This window comes from Ostrea edulis, chromosome 1 (assembly GCF_947568905.1).
Source record: "Ostrea edulis chromosome 1, xbOstEdul1.1, whole genome shotgun sequence".
Lineage (NCBI taxonomy): Eukaryota > Metazoa > Mollusca > Bivalvia > Ostreida > Ostreidae > Ostrea > Ostrea edulis.
This window is the reverse complement of record NC_079164.1, coordinates 53,598,234-53,612,173: the sequence shown is the minus strand read 5'-3', so window position 1 is coordinate 53,612,173 and position 13,940 is coordinate 53,598,234. Positions and strand designations below refer to the sequence as shown.

The 13,940-nt window shown below is 34.5% G+C and overlaps 1 protein-coding gene across 3 annotated transcripts in view; it reads right to left on the bottom strand.

The window, feature by feature from the left end:
• Window positions 1–13,940, bottom strand: part of LOC125649966 (solute carrier family 35 member F6-like) — a 48,691-nt gene that overhangs the window by 20,290 nt on the left and 14,461 nt on the right. For all 3 annotated transcript variants that reach the window (XM_048877889.2, XM_048877897.2, XM_048877882.2), the window contains one exon: window positions 11,485–11,658. In XM_048877889.2, coding sequence (XP_048733846.1) covers window positions 11,485–11,658 — 174 coding nt within the window. The remainder of the gene's footprint in view (window positions 1–11,484; window positions 11,659–13,940) is intronic.

The window sequence follows — 13,940 nt, the reverse complement described above, 5'->3', positions numbered from 1 at the left end:
TTTCTGTTTTTTTACCTATATGTCTTTTTTTCACCAGTAGCTGGTCTGATTAGCTTCTCTGAGAAAAGTTTTATTTCATTTACTTATAAAATAGCACACTTTCGAGTTACTGCCGGAATGCGTTTATTCTAGATTTTATATAAGTTAACGTGATTTCAAGATTTGGTTAGCCTTCGATACTTCCGGTAAAATAGCATCTGTTGGGAAGAAACGAAGGGATCAAAAGCAAGATATTACTACTCAGTGGAAGCTTGTAGTGAGGACTTGGGGAAGATGGGAAAGTGGGGTTATATGAAAAACATTACATTCTACGTCTTTCTGGCACAGACAAAAGATCCGAAAAGCGTGATTAAAGTTGATGAAACAAAAAGATTATGACCCTTCGATACATCATAGACTGTACTCCAAACACTTTGTAGATTGAAAGCCTACAGAGGAACACCCCTACCTGACTGTTTGCCTACAACAACTATAAACAGCCTTTGAAGTTGAAAAGTACGAGTTCTTTCGACAAGCGGGACGTCGAGCCATCCATCTCAAGTCTACTTAGCATGAACAGGTTTACAATGACTTTTCACTATTCATTCTCATACATGAATATACATTCTGAAAATGTTAAAAATTTGTTAAATAAATTATAAACAATTACAGTGGACATAGTGGAACACTGCGAAAACCTCTGAATACGTTTAGTGTTGGTGGTGCTAGGAGAGGGGGGTCTCAATTTTATATACGAGGAAATATACTCATTAGATACTATATTTGGGTAGCAACGTAATGGAGTGTAATATAACTGCTTTCATTTAAAAGCTTTATTTAACCTATATGCTTCAGTAATTTACATATGTTTGGTATAAAAATGTTTTCGATATCAGACCCCCCATTTTTTTCCAAGTGAAGTAGAGACAAATGCCGTGCTGAGGTGCCGCCCTCTTGGTTGCACATTAAAACCCTTGTAATATGTTTTAAAATATTCAGTGCAGCCACACAATTTATTTTCATTATTCAGAAATTTTGTTTTAGTGATGATAATGATTTCACATATTAAAGTACTACTAGCAGCAGCATGGATATAGAACTCCCAAAACTACAAAAACGAAAGGAACTAAACAGCAGTTGGGAAATGAGAAATTACGATATACAAAAACATGAAAAATCAAATATATGTTGATGATTGGATGACATGATACCACAATGGGAATGATATCTGACATGGTGCGATGCTTAGCAGTAATATAATATATTTCTAATATAATGAAATATGACAAAATTGGCACCAAATTTTTAACAACACAAAAACTTGCGCAACACAGATACAACCTCAAGACACAATCTGTCCTGACTGGTGCACCAGCACCCATACATTGTAAAGATTTGACGTCTGCCTCGTTACTGGAATCCAGTCTGATTTAATGGTAACTGTTCTGAGTATTTATGACATTTGTACTCTTTTAAATATAATGGTTTGAAGTGAATAATCTGAACCCATTTTCGTTCTTGTAAGACTGTAAGTAATAAAATATCGCAAGTTTGAATGTCTGGCTGAGAATTGAGACACTTGTTTCATGTGATGAAATGACTATAATCAATCCCGTTTTCTTTGATGTTAACGTAGTTCCACACTCCTGTGACGTCATAGGATTTTGCAAAGTCAATGATTTAATGATAGGAACATAAATTTTGTTGGAATCTTTTTCAATAGTTATTGTAAAAAATTTTGTTAGCCATAAAATATTTCAAAATTCTTAGTTATATTTGAATAGTCAATGATATGTTTCAAAATATTGAATCTAAGGACAATAACTCTGTTTTCATTCAATTATTTATCAAGTCCATAATGCGATAGATTTCCTTTATTTTTGACAAACATTTTACCAAGGTGATAAGGAATCATTATCTGTGTCTTTTCATGAAATTACATAAAATTTTAATCCCGAGTGATTTGAAATAGCTCAGCTGTATGGTGCCAGACTTCAGTTTTTGATGGGGGTGTACATAATCTGGAAGCTATAGATTTGAAATTATTAAGGAAAGGTATGGATTTTTTCCCATGAATAACTATAACAGATGTAACTCTACTAATATAAACAGAAAAAATTATATGTAAACCATGCTATAAGGAAAATGCGTCCACATTTGTTTGTTTTTTTAACATTTTGTGGAATAACGATAATTCAATAATTTTGCTCATATTATTCTAAAACTTGATGAACATATTGAAAAGGACATGTGTTTTAGTTATTGACATGTTTCCCGATAAATAAATGCAATTCAAAAAATATTTTGTTGTTTTTATATTAAAATAACAACAAATAACTGTTTCCAATGAATTTCATAAAAATCTACATCGGGGTATATGACTTTAGTGGTGTATGTAATGAAAATTAATATGGAAACCCTTAACTGTTTTGCCTTTTTTCATTACTCTGAATGTTAATTTATTTATTCCAAAAAAAAAAATGCTACCTAAACCCCAAAAATCCAGGACTAAGGACCCACCTTAAGGTAATTCCCCATACCACATCTTGATATTGAAAAACCTACAGATTTCTATCAAAGTTTGCATGTATTTTGTCAAGGATGTATATTGACCAAATTCCCGAAGAAAAATATGTTTAGCGGCCTTTCCCAGAGTACAGCCACTTCTAAAAATAGAATACATCACTTTAAAACAAGCAGTGTTAATATACATACATTTTAAGGCACTGACTCTATTTAAACGATAGAAATATGTTTCTTTCATATGAATTGAAGAAAATGTATTGCATTTGACTTTTTTCAATAATTTTTCATCTACTGAACCATGCTCTTGGTTTCAAGGTGATGAAAATGCACATATAGTAGTTAAATTTTGACTAATCATAGCCTACCATATCCGGGAAATTCTGTTTTCAAAAACCTTCAGATTTTTTAAACATTTCAGTGTTTTACCTTTACACTCCAGCAATCATTTGACATAAGAAGTAGATAGGGTATCGGATAATTTGAGACCCTAATGATCCCCTCTAGGTTAAAAACCTTGAAAAAACGCATATTGGAAAATGGTGTCTAAAATTCTTATCGCTTCAAACATGTTTCATTCATCATTTACATTACTAAATTACCATTTCAAGAAATATTACAGGGTGGTTTTTGAAAAACAGTTTAAAACATTACAGCTTCAAATAATTAAAAACCTCTTTCATTGATTGTCGTAAGCTATAGGGATCGGGCTTGAAGTTAAAAAAATCCCAACTTTACTATGGAGCTTAGCCTATGTCACATGAACACTGACATGACGTCACAATAGATAAAAAATAAAATTATGTCGTCAGATCTAGTTGGAACAAAGTGATGTTAATGATTTTTACATTTTTAACACTCATTCAGAGAATGCTAACCTATGCTAAAGTTACAAATTTTGGGAAATTCGAATATTTTAAAATACCTGAATTCTGCATTCCTTGCCCCCCTTGGTAATTTTTAGTTCCTGGTAATTTTTAACAATACGACACAGCGATGCGATGTGAGTGTTAACGGGACATGTAGTACCGCGTACATTCCGAGACATTTTAATCAAAACATCAGTGGAGGTCATGTCCGGCTAGAAAAGTGTTTTATAGATAAAAGAAAAATACGTTACAACGCCCATGATCCATACTGTACATGTATACAATAACACAAACATACGACACCTTAGGACTAGAGATAGGGCCTGAATATATGACAAATCTGTCAGCGTATGATCTAAATTGAACACCCTGAAATCATTAGACACAACAGAGATATGCACATACATGTATATGCACATTCGGAGGGCCTCAAAAGCGATTTTTGTCGTGTAAATAAATGTAAAAAATTTGCAAGGGGGGTATTGGTCATATAGCTTTAGATTATGCATATATTCTATTTAGATCATGACGACATCGATCGTATTTTTTCAGGTTTAAATAAATCATAAGGAAAACAACAAAAATATGTGACTGTCAGTAGGCCTACATAAAGCACACAAAAATTAGCATTTTGTTGTATATAAGAGATTCGATATTTCTACCGATCATTAATGATCAGAAATCACACAAAAGAAATGACCTACAATAAATAAATTGAAAGTTGGCAACACCATTTAACATCATAATCTGTAATATTTGCAGAAATCTCACGGGAATTACTAAACGACTGTGTCGCAACACAACGTGTATGCAGAGTTTATGACTTCACGATGTATATAACTATAAGCATTTTCTCTCCCGAGCATTGTTTTGTATAGAACCGGCTAGTTTGTATTATAGCGATTCGTTTGTTGTTGTTGTTTTTTTAATTCTACATTTTTGTTGTTTACTTTCAAACAATCAGTCCTAACACGGTCTACAAAATTTACCAAAATGCCATCGGGTTCGTTGCATGAATGTGTCATAACGTTCGCGACTCATAAATAATGTTTCCAACGTTTAAAAACTTTTGTAGCAGCCATGAATGATCAGTGATGGATCTAGGATTTTTGAGGGGGGGGGGGGGGGGGGGGGGGAGGGGGGTGTGTGAAAGTAAAGTATTAGCCAAATACTCAGCCATTTTGGGTGAGAAATCTGAGTTTTTACTTGCATTATTTTTAAATTTGTGACGAAAGGTGGGAGGACTGTTGAACAGCCCCTTTACCAGACCGAAATTCTATAGACAAATTAAAACACTTTTTGTTTAATATAATTTTATTCACGACTATGTTCAAGTGGTATTACCTCAAACTTCAGTTCCACTGCAAGCTCGCACAACTCTGAACTAACTAAATTAATTTTTCTACAAAAGAAACAAGATATCCCTCGATCTGAAAAAAAAAAAGAACTAAGATCTGTTTTCCATGAAAAAAAATCGATTGAAAGAGTTCTTTCCATCATTTTGAAACTTGACGTTTTAAAACCGGAAATGCCTAGGGCTAACCAAATCTGAGGGCGCGTGTAAAATTTGGGTTAAAACGGTGTTCAGGCAGTAACTCGAAAATGTGCTATTCAACAAAATTTATGTCAGATAACAATATGGGCTAATACAGGCATTGTTTTAAAGTTGAATAAAATGGCGGTCCAAACGAATGCAGAAAAAGCAACGTTTATCAAAACATCCTTATGTATCCTACACTGGAATAAAGAAAAGGGATAAGAACATGAAGAATTACGGACATTAAAGATAAGATGTAAATAAAACAAAGTATCATAGTCTTTTAAACAAAGAAACAATAAAGATATATTCACACACCCCTTCACGGAGTACCAACGGACGATATACAATTTCCAAATGATATTTTTAACGGATTTAACTGGGAACGTTTATTACGTTGCCCCCGGTATTACGTTATTTTATCGTGACAAAATGGAAAACGTAATAACGGGGTTCCACTGTACATATAAGAATAATAAAGTCATGACATTGGTGAAGTGTACATACTTCTCTTTAAAGAAAAAACAGATACTCATGCTGAAATATCTAGTAAAGAAACTTATGCTTTCCATGCTCATTATCACTACACACCAATCTCTTGTGCTTGACATTCAGGACCAAAGAAGATTTTCATAATTTCTGCATAATCATAATCTGCACACCCATATTGTACAAATTACTCCATACTTCCATTATTTCCATACTCCTATAATGCAAACATCCAAAGACATTTATTCCTTAATTACAATATTACATCTTTTATTCCAAAGTTATACAACATACAGTACTAACTAAAATTTCTAAACAAACGAATTAAACAAATGTTGATCTAATACGCAATTTGCAAGTTGCTCAATAGTTGTTTCCCTTTGTTTAACTCTTAAGCATGGTGACACACAAAATGTGTAGTCGCACACAAGCAGTGGGTTAAAATGCTTATCAATGCGCTCATATATTGCCTAAATGAGGATTACCAGCTGTTATGCAACCAACTGAACTGCAGAGAAACACAAATTCAGTAAGTTTATGAATATTTGATAATAAAATAGCTAAAGCAAAAATCAATAATCACCATTTTTCTTTGATAAAAGTAGTAACAACCACATTGAAGAGTAAATAAATAATCATTTCATATTTAATTTAATGGCTTATTTCAAACAAATTATTCTTCATATGGACAGTTCAATGTTTACCAACGGCTGATATAAACAAACTTTATGCTTTCATAACTTTCATCATTATCTACATAGCCAGTCAATAATACATAACGGTTACGTATACATCTTGTACCCATCCAAGCGTTCATTAGCATACCGAATGTGCCTCCATCACAAAGGAGCTGATATCTCGAAAATTGTGTATTGAACAAGAGGAAAATGGACTTTAACAGTCATCCAAGTATCACACAACATTGAACATAAAGTGCTGTGTGCAGAGGGTGGAAGGGTGCATTCTAAGATCTCTGAGAACAAAAAGTTCTTCTGGTAAAAAATAAGCTAATTCTTCTGGTCATAAGCAACCTCTGTGTCAAGTATGAGCCACTAATTTCTCTCACTTAGTCGGCTCTAATCCAGACAAATTTTTCTCTATTTAAGATTAAACAATAATTATTTTATTTGTAAATATTGATAAACAGTATTAAGAAAATGATCCAAAAATATGTTTAAAAAAGCCTCTTTTTTTTAAAATCTTAGTCAACTGAATTTGGTTCAGGGTCATGACACATTGTCTGTTCTTAAGCAATGAGAATGAACTAGATGTTTACATCAAGTAAAGATTCATTATGCATTAATCCTCCTGATTTACATGGGAGACTCCCACTCCCACTATCAAGCTTAATCATCTTTAAATTTTCCTCTTTATCAATTTCTTGAATTTAACTGCTTTTTGGCGTATTCTGTTTGACCTCTTACTGATTTGGTTTGTTCTTTTTATCATTATTATATTTTCTTCTGTTTGGGATTTCTCAACATTGGTTAATTGGACCACTTTCAATATCTTGGATATACTTCGACAATGTGATATCACTATAGCATTTTTTCATTTCCATAGTTAATAGACAGGGATAGATATACATATAATCCATCAAATGAAGATTACATGTATTTTCATAGCATGTTCAGTACTAGATCAGAAAATATCCTTCAGGACCAGCTTAGTAAACAGCCCAACATTTTTTATAATAAGAAATATGCTTTTATTCTTTCTGAGTGTATCGATTTTGTTGGATCACCTGAAGCAAAAAAAAAACTTTCGATTTGAAATGTATATCATTTAATAACATTTAAAGTGATGACTTAACAACGATGCTGATTGGTTGAAAAATTCGTTTGATTTCTCTGTCAAAATTTCGTTCGGAGTTCATCTGCACTAAGCACGCGGGACTACTTTTCTCTGGAATGCGTCTTCCCCGTTCTAATTTTAGCGCTATTTATAGAACGGGATTTTCCACACAAGCATTATATATAACGACATGCATTCGTTTGATTTTTGTTTTTCATTGCTATCAAAAATAAGCACAACTAAAGATATGAATAAAATACAAATTAATTTAAAGAAACAACATACATAGGCGATGATGTGGCAGAATAGTCAACTTGATGACGTAGACCACTTACTGGTAGAAGTAGACAGATTACACGAGTTCCCGGTATGAATCGTCTGCTTTACGAGATCGATAACATGACGGAGCAAGTGGCGACTTCTGATCTGGTAAATATTAATTAAACTGAACTGCGTTATATGGGGCTCAGTCAACAAGTGCGTTTTAGATGAAGAGGTGTTGAACTTTTTACTCGATATTGAAATGGAGCCGAGTTGCATTCCACCGTTCCAACGACACAACCAGTGTTCAACGTCTCCTCCAACACAATGCAGCATAAATCCAGTCACCACTTGTTATCTTCCTTTATATTTAATTCAGCTTTTAACCATTGCACCTTTAATTTGGCGTGTAATCCATTTAAATCTGCACAGTAACTGTTCCTGACCTGAACACACAGCCATGCCGTTTTGTTGTTGTTTTCATTCTAACATATATGTATTCTTGTGCGCCATTTCAAAAACGTTAATTCAAGCTTTTTGATGGGAGAAACTATTTGTTTTTCTATCTTAAAAACATAATTAAATGATTAGAAATAAAACTTATAGTTCTTTGTTTGATGCATGTATCAAACAAAGAATTTTAAGTTTCATTTCTTAACTTTTTCCAAAATTCCCTAAAATCAAGTCTGTGCATCCATAAACCAACTGTCACGTCCCACCCTACCACAATAACCCATGAATTTCAGAATTCACATAAAAGCTTTACATTTTAAGTTGTAAAATTCATTACCCTTTGGGCTTTATAAAGTTCACATAGTAAAAGTTTGTTATTTCTTAAAATCTTGACTCCTGGATGTCAAAAAAAAAAAAAAAAATCAAGAGGCCCACAGGCCTTATCAGTCACCTGAATACTAGTGAAAAAGTATCACTACTCCAAAGGGCTATGAAATCTAGAAAAAATATCCTGTTCTCCATATCTAAGCTAATTTCTAATGTTCAGCAACAGTATAAAACAAGATGTGTTCTTTAAACTTCAATGCCCTCAAAAGTGCATACACTGATGAAAGGCTTTACATAATATAATAAGTGTATTAACATGAAAACATTAAAAGATGAGACTAATTTGGACTCACCCTACAGTCAAAACCCTGGATTTTGAAATACACCATTTTTTGTACATCCTTTTCTACTATTCCTAGGTATGCATTTAGATTTTATACAGTATCAGCAAACTTACACATAAATACTATATACTAAGTTTGGTCCCACCCTAATACCAAAACCCCTACACCTGGGATCATCAAATTTACAATTTTGATAAAGGACTACCTGCTCTTTCTAAATATCCATTTATGTAGTTTCAATTTTGTATCAATAACACTAAAGAAGATGCTAATTAAGTGTTTTACACATACATACTATATCGTAAGTCTGGCCCCACCCTGGGGTCAGAACCCCTACCCCAGGGATCGTGAAATTTACAATTTTGGTAGAGGCCTTCCTGCTCAATATCACTATGCAATTTATTTTAGTTTTTCTTACACATGTGCAGTTGTAGGGTAGAAGATTTTTTAAATTTGGTCAATTTTAAACAGTTATTGCCCCGCCCTTAGGGCCCCAGGGGTACAGGAGTCCTGAAATTTACAATTGATGTCTCCCTTGTTCCAAAGATGCTTCATACCAAATTTGAAAAGAATTGGAATGATAGTTATCAAGAGGAAGTTAAAAATTTCTATTGTTCACACATTTAATAACTGACCATTTGGGCCCCACCCTGATATCGCAACCCCTACCCCTGGGATCATCAAATTTACAATTACAAGTAAAGGACTGCCTGCTCTTTCTAAATATCCCTTTACTATCAATAGCACTAAAGGAGATGTTATTTAAGTGTTTTACACATAAACACTATATAGCAAGTTTGGCCCCACCCTGGGGTCAGAACCCCTGCCCTGAGGATCATGAAATTCACAATTTGGTAGAAGCTTCCTTGCTCATCATTACTATATACTCACTTTTTCTGCTAGATGCCCAGGAGTAAAGAAGAAGATTTTCAAAGAAATACATCAATTTTACAGTTTTTACCCCAAAATTAAGGCCCCTTAAGGGGTGGGGGGGGGGATTATGAAATTTATTATTTCCAGTCCCCTTCACCTACAGATGCTACATACCAAATTTCGTCAAGATTGGCCCAGTAGTTTCTGGGAAGAAGTTGTTAACGGACACCGCCGGCAGACGCAGATCAATTGCAATAAAACTTGAATGATAGAATCCACACAACTTGGGATTATTTGCATTTGGACATGATTTAGTGTGGCCCTGCTACTCTTGTAAAGAATTTGTTTGAAGAAATTTCCTGTATATTCCCATATAAAACTTTGATCCCCAATTGTGGCCCCACCAAACTCTCGGGGCCCCATTTTTGAACAAACTTGAATTTGATCTACCTAAAGACACTTGCACATCAATATGACTAATCATGACCTTGCTGTTGTTGAGATGAAGATTTTTTAAAGTGTTTCACTATATATCCCCATGTAAAACTTTGATCCCTAACTTCAGAGGGCCACAAATTATATATGTTTGCATATTAACAATGACTAATCATGGTCCTGTTGTTCTTGAGAAGATTCAAATTAAAATGTATTTCCTATATATCTGCAAGTAAAACTTTTTTGATCCCCTAGCATTGTGGCCCAACCCTACTCTCAACGGCCATGATTTGAACAAACTTGAATCTGTACTACATCAGGAAGCTTTCATGTAAATTTCAACCTTTTAGCCCAGTGGTTCTAGAAATGATTTTTAAATGCTACCCACAATATTTTCGCCTTTTCTTTATTATCTCCAATTTGAAAGAGGCATGGACCTTGATTTAAACTTCAATCCCCTTTCACCCAAGGATGATTTGTACCAAGTTTGATTGAAAATGGCCCAGTGGTTCTGGAGAAGAAGATGAAAATATGAAAAGTTTACAATGACAACAATGATGATGAGGACAGACAACAGACAAATTTTTATCAAAAAAGCTCAGTGAGGTAACAACACCTTTTGACTTTATCTGAGTCAGTTATTCTTGTGAATAAGGGTTACTTCTCAGGCCCCTCATCATTCCCTGTAGTTACTTCTCAGGCCCCTCATCATTCCCTGTAGTTACTTCTCAGGCCCCTCATCATTCCCTGTAGTTACTTTTCAGGCCCCTCATCATTCCCTGTAGTTACTTCTCAGGCCCCTCATCATTCCCTGTAGTTACTTCTCAGGCCCCTCATCATTCCCTGTAGTTACTTCTCAGGTCCCTCATCATTCCCACAATGAGAACTACACGTATACTCTTATTCACAAGACATTGCAATTTTAATACTTTTGTGAGAAAAGTCTGCAGTTTCAATGCATATTTTGTACTATTAAACAGATGGGTGCACATTCAATTGTGTTGTCTGAAATTCAAAGCACCCATTTTTGTGATGATGTAAAACTAGAATTCAAAATTTCTTACAAACAAAAAACAACACTAATCCTTAAATTATCATTATGTAATGACTAATTAACAGCTTCACCTTGGCGCTATATCAAGACCTTTGATACTCTAATATGGACATTTCTTTTGAAGACAGGGTCGTAGAAGGTGGTATGCAAATTTGGTATTATCATATTATAATCGAAGAGGCACATTGACCATGTAATTCACAATTTCATTTCCCATTTAATGATTACCTGAATATTTCATCCCAAATTTGATGAAAAATAACCATGTACTTTCAGAGAAGTTTATAATGTACGAATGTTATTGCCAGATGACATCAGACATCCATGATTCGCTATAGATTAACTGAGTGACTGGTGACCAAAAATGGTCAGTACAATAAAACTTGTTCATGAGGAGTTTGGCAATAAAAGAAATTTTAGTAATGCAACGGTCCCTTGTAATTCCTTACATGCAAGTTTTATTGCAGAAAACATCAGGAACTGTAGTTGGGACCTAACCTCCCGAGTTATGCAAATCCATTATGAGTCTACCATGAAGAAGATTACCTGCAATGATTCCATTGGTGTCTGTTTGTGCTGATTTATCTCCAAACAGAATATCTGACAATCCCACCAATGCCAAACCCAAAAGAATGGTGAAAATGCCTGCCCACATCACCTTCCGAACTGTTGAACCTAAGAACGCCACTGAGAGAAGTGCTGTGAAGATGATGACTGCACCTGGGAAAAAAATGAAATATACAGTGGACTCCGTTTACAACACAATGCAAGGGAGCTGGAAAATAATTCACTATATCCATCACTCATTGTATCCATAATTAAAGTACTGAAAGTACTGAAAAGCGCTAAGCTGACTTCATGAGTTAATGAGTAGGAACAACAGTAAAAAAAAAAAAAAGTTCATGCGCAATTCTTTATTTTCGCACAACTAAATAATACATTTTCTGTAAGGTCATATTTAAAAGAATGTTTGTTTCCCCTCCCCGGGTCTGACTTTTGAAACAGACCAGGCAGGCAGGTGTGTTTTTTTTTTTTTTTGAAAATTTTCGTTGGAAACACCTATGAAAAAGCAACTCAGAGTACCGATAGTCATTTTCAATATTGTACATCAGAAGAAGAGTATGCCTTGTATTGGTCGAGCTTGTTTTTATGTTGGTTACTGGATTGACATGTCTGCTGGCATTTATAATTCATATTCTTGGACATGTTAGTGTGAATGCACTCGGTGGATGCAATATTTTGGTTTACTTTATGAATACCTACATATAAACATTACATCTTTTCAAAGAAAACATTGAAAACAAAAACATTTATTCTTGACTTAGTAGAAACAGATGTACTTAATAACATATCAGAAGTGTACTTATTAAAAAATAACTTATTTGTTCATGAAAACCTGGCTCGAAAGTCACGCCGTTTGTTAGCTTGTCCAACACAGTGACAGAGACCTCGTCTAACTCATCTATGTTGTGATCATCGTCTGCGGTTAAATCAATCAGCACATCATTCCAGGTACAACTTTTAAAGTAACTGTAAAGTCAATTTACCACAATCGGAACCACTTTTGATGTTTGTTTGTATTTTATTCTTACAGTAGACGACAAAGCGATCTTCGTGTCGCCCATCTTTGAAATTTTCCGACAACATTGAAACTTCGAGAGATAAATCCCGGCGACTTCCAAACATAGCAAAAGTAAAATTTGGAACGGACACGATTTTTGTTCCAGAAATTTTTTTAAAATGCGCAATTTTTTGACCCGGACCCTTTTTTTGACCCGGCCGGGGGAGGGGAAACAAACATATTTTTATTTTTAGCCTAAGGAAATAACAAATATGGATTGGAAACAATGTCCTGAAACTTTTCAACACGGTGAAATATAAACTTTATGTTAAAAATAATGGTCACTAAAATGATTTTGGTCCCACCCGGAACTAAAACCCTGTCATAAGATCATGAAATTTACAATTTTGGTAAAGGACACCTGCTCTTTTTAAATATCTATAATCAGAATTTAGTACCAATAGCATTACCACCGTTGCGGTGGTCTAGAGGTAAAGTGTTCGCCCTGTATGCGGATGGTCGGGGTTCGAATCCCGGCCGCGACAGACCTAGGTCGTTAAAACAGGTAGTGACAGTTCCATCGCCAAACTCTCTGCATCAGGTGTGAATGTCACGGGTCCTCGGAGATGGCCTTAAAAACGGATGTCCCGTGTCACAGTAGGTGTGGCACGCTAAAGAACCCTCACTGCACAATGGCCGTATGCGCTGAACAAAGGCCTAAATTTTGCAGCCCTTCACCGGTCTTGGTGACGTCTCCACATCAATTAAAAATTATTGAGAGGGACGTTAAACAAGATACAATCAATCAATAGCATTAAAGGCTATGCTATTCAAATATTTTACACATAAACACTTTATACCCAGTTTGGCCCCCACCCATCTTCCCAAATCTAGGGTTTCTGATCTGCTCCACATCCACCCTGAATCATGAAATGCTCTACATGACTATGTAATTTTTTTTCTTACAGATGTGATGTTCTAGAGAAGAATATTTTTAGAAATTTGTCAAGTTTTGGTAGAAAATGTGAAAACCGTTGTAATGGTAGTTTTCGGTAAAAAGTGTTCAATTGTTATTACGCAACTAACTTACTGTTGTGTTCCAGTTTAATAGTGTATGAAATATTTTTAGAATACAACTGAAATGAAACAAATCTATAGTTTAATACGTAACTAGCTGTAATAATGTAGCCCTCTCCGATTTTTTTTTTTTTTGGGAGAGGGCTACAACTCCTTAGGATCTCCGTAATGGTGCAAATGCGGGAGTGATTCACTCCCGCAACATTTTCGATCATTCTAAACATTTGGTGACTTTCTTTACGTAAATAAAATGATATTCTATGTTTCTTAGTCAATATATAAATTTACAACCTGCAACTTACGATTTGTGAAACTCTATTCTACCATTTTCAACAATTTCGATATATTCCAATTTCTCGATTCA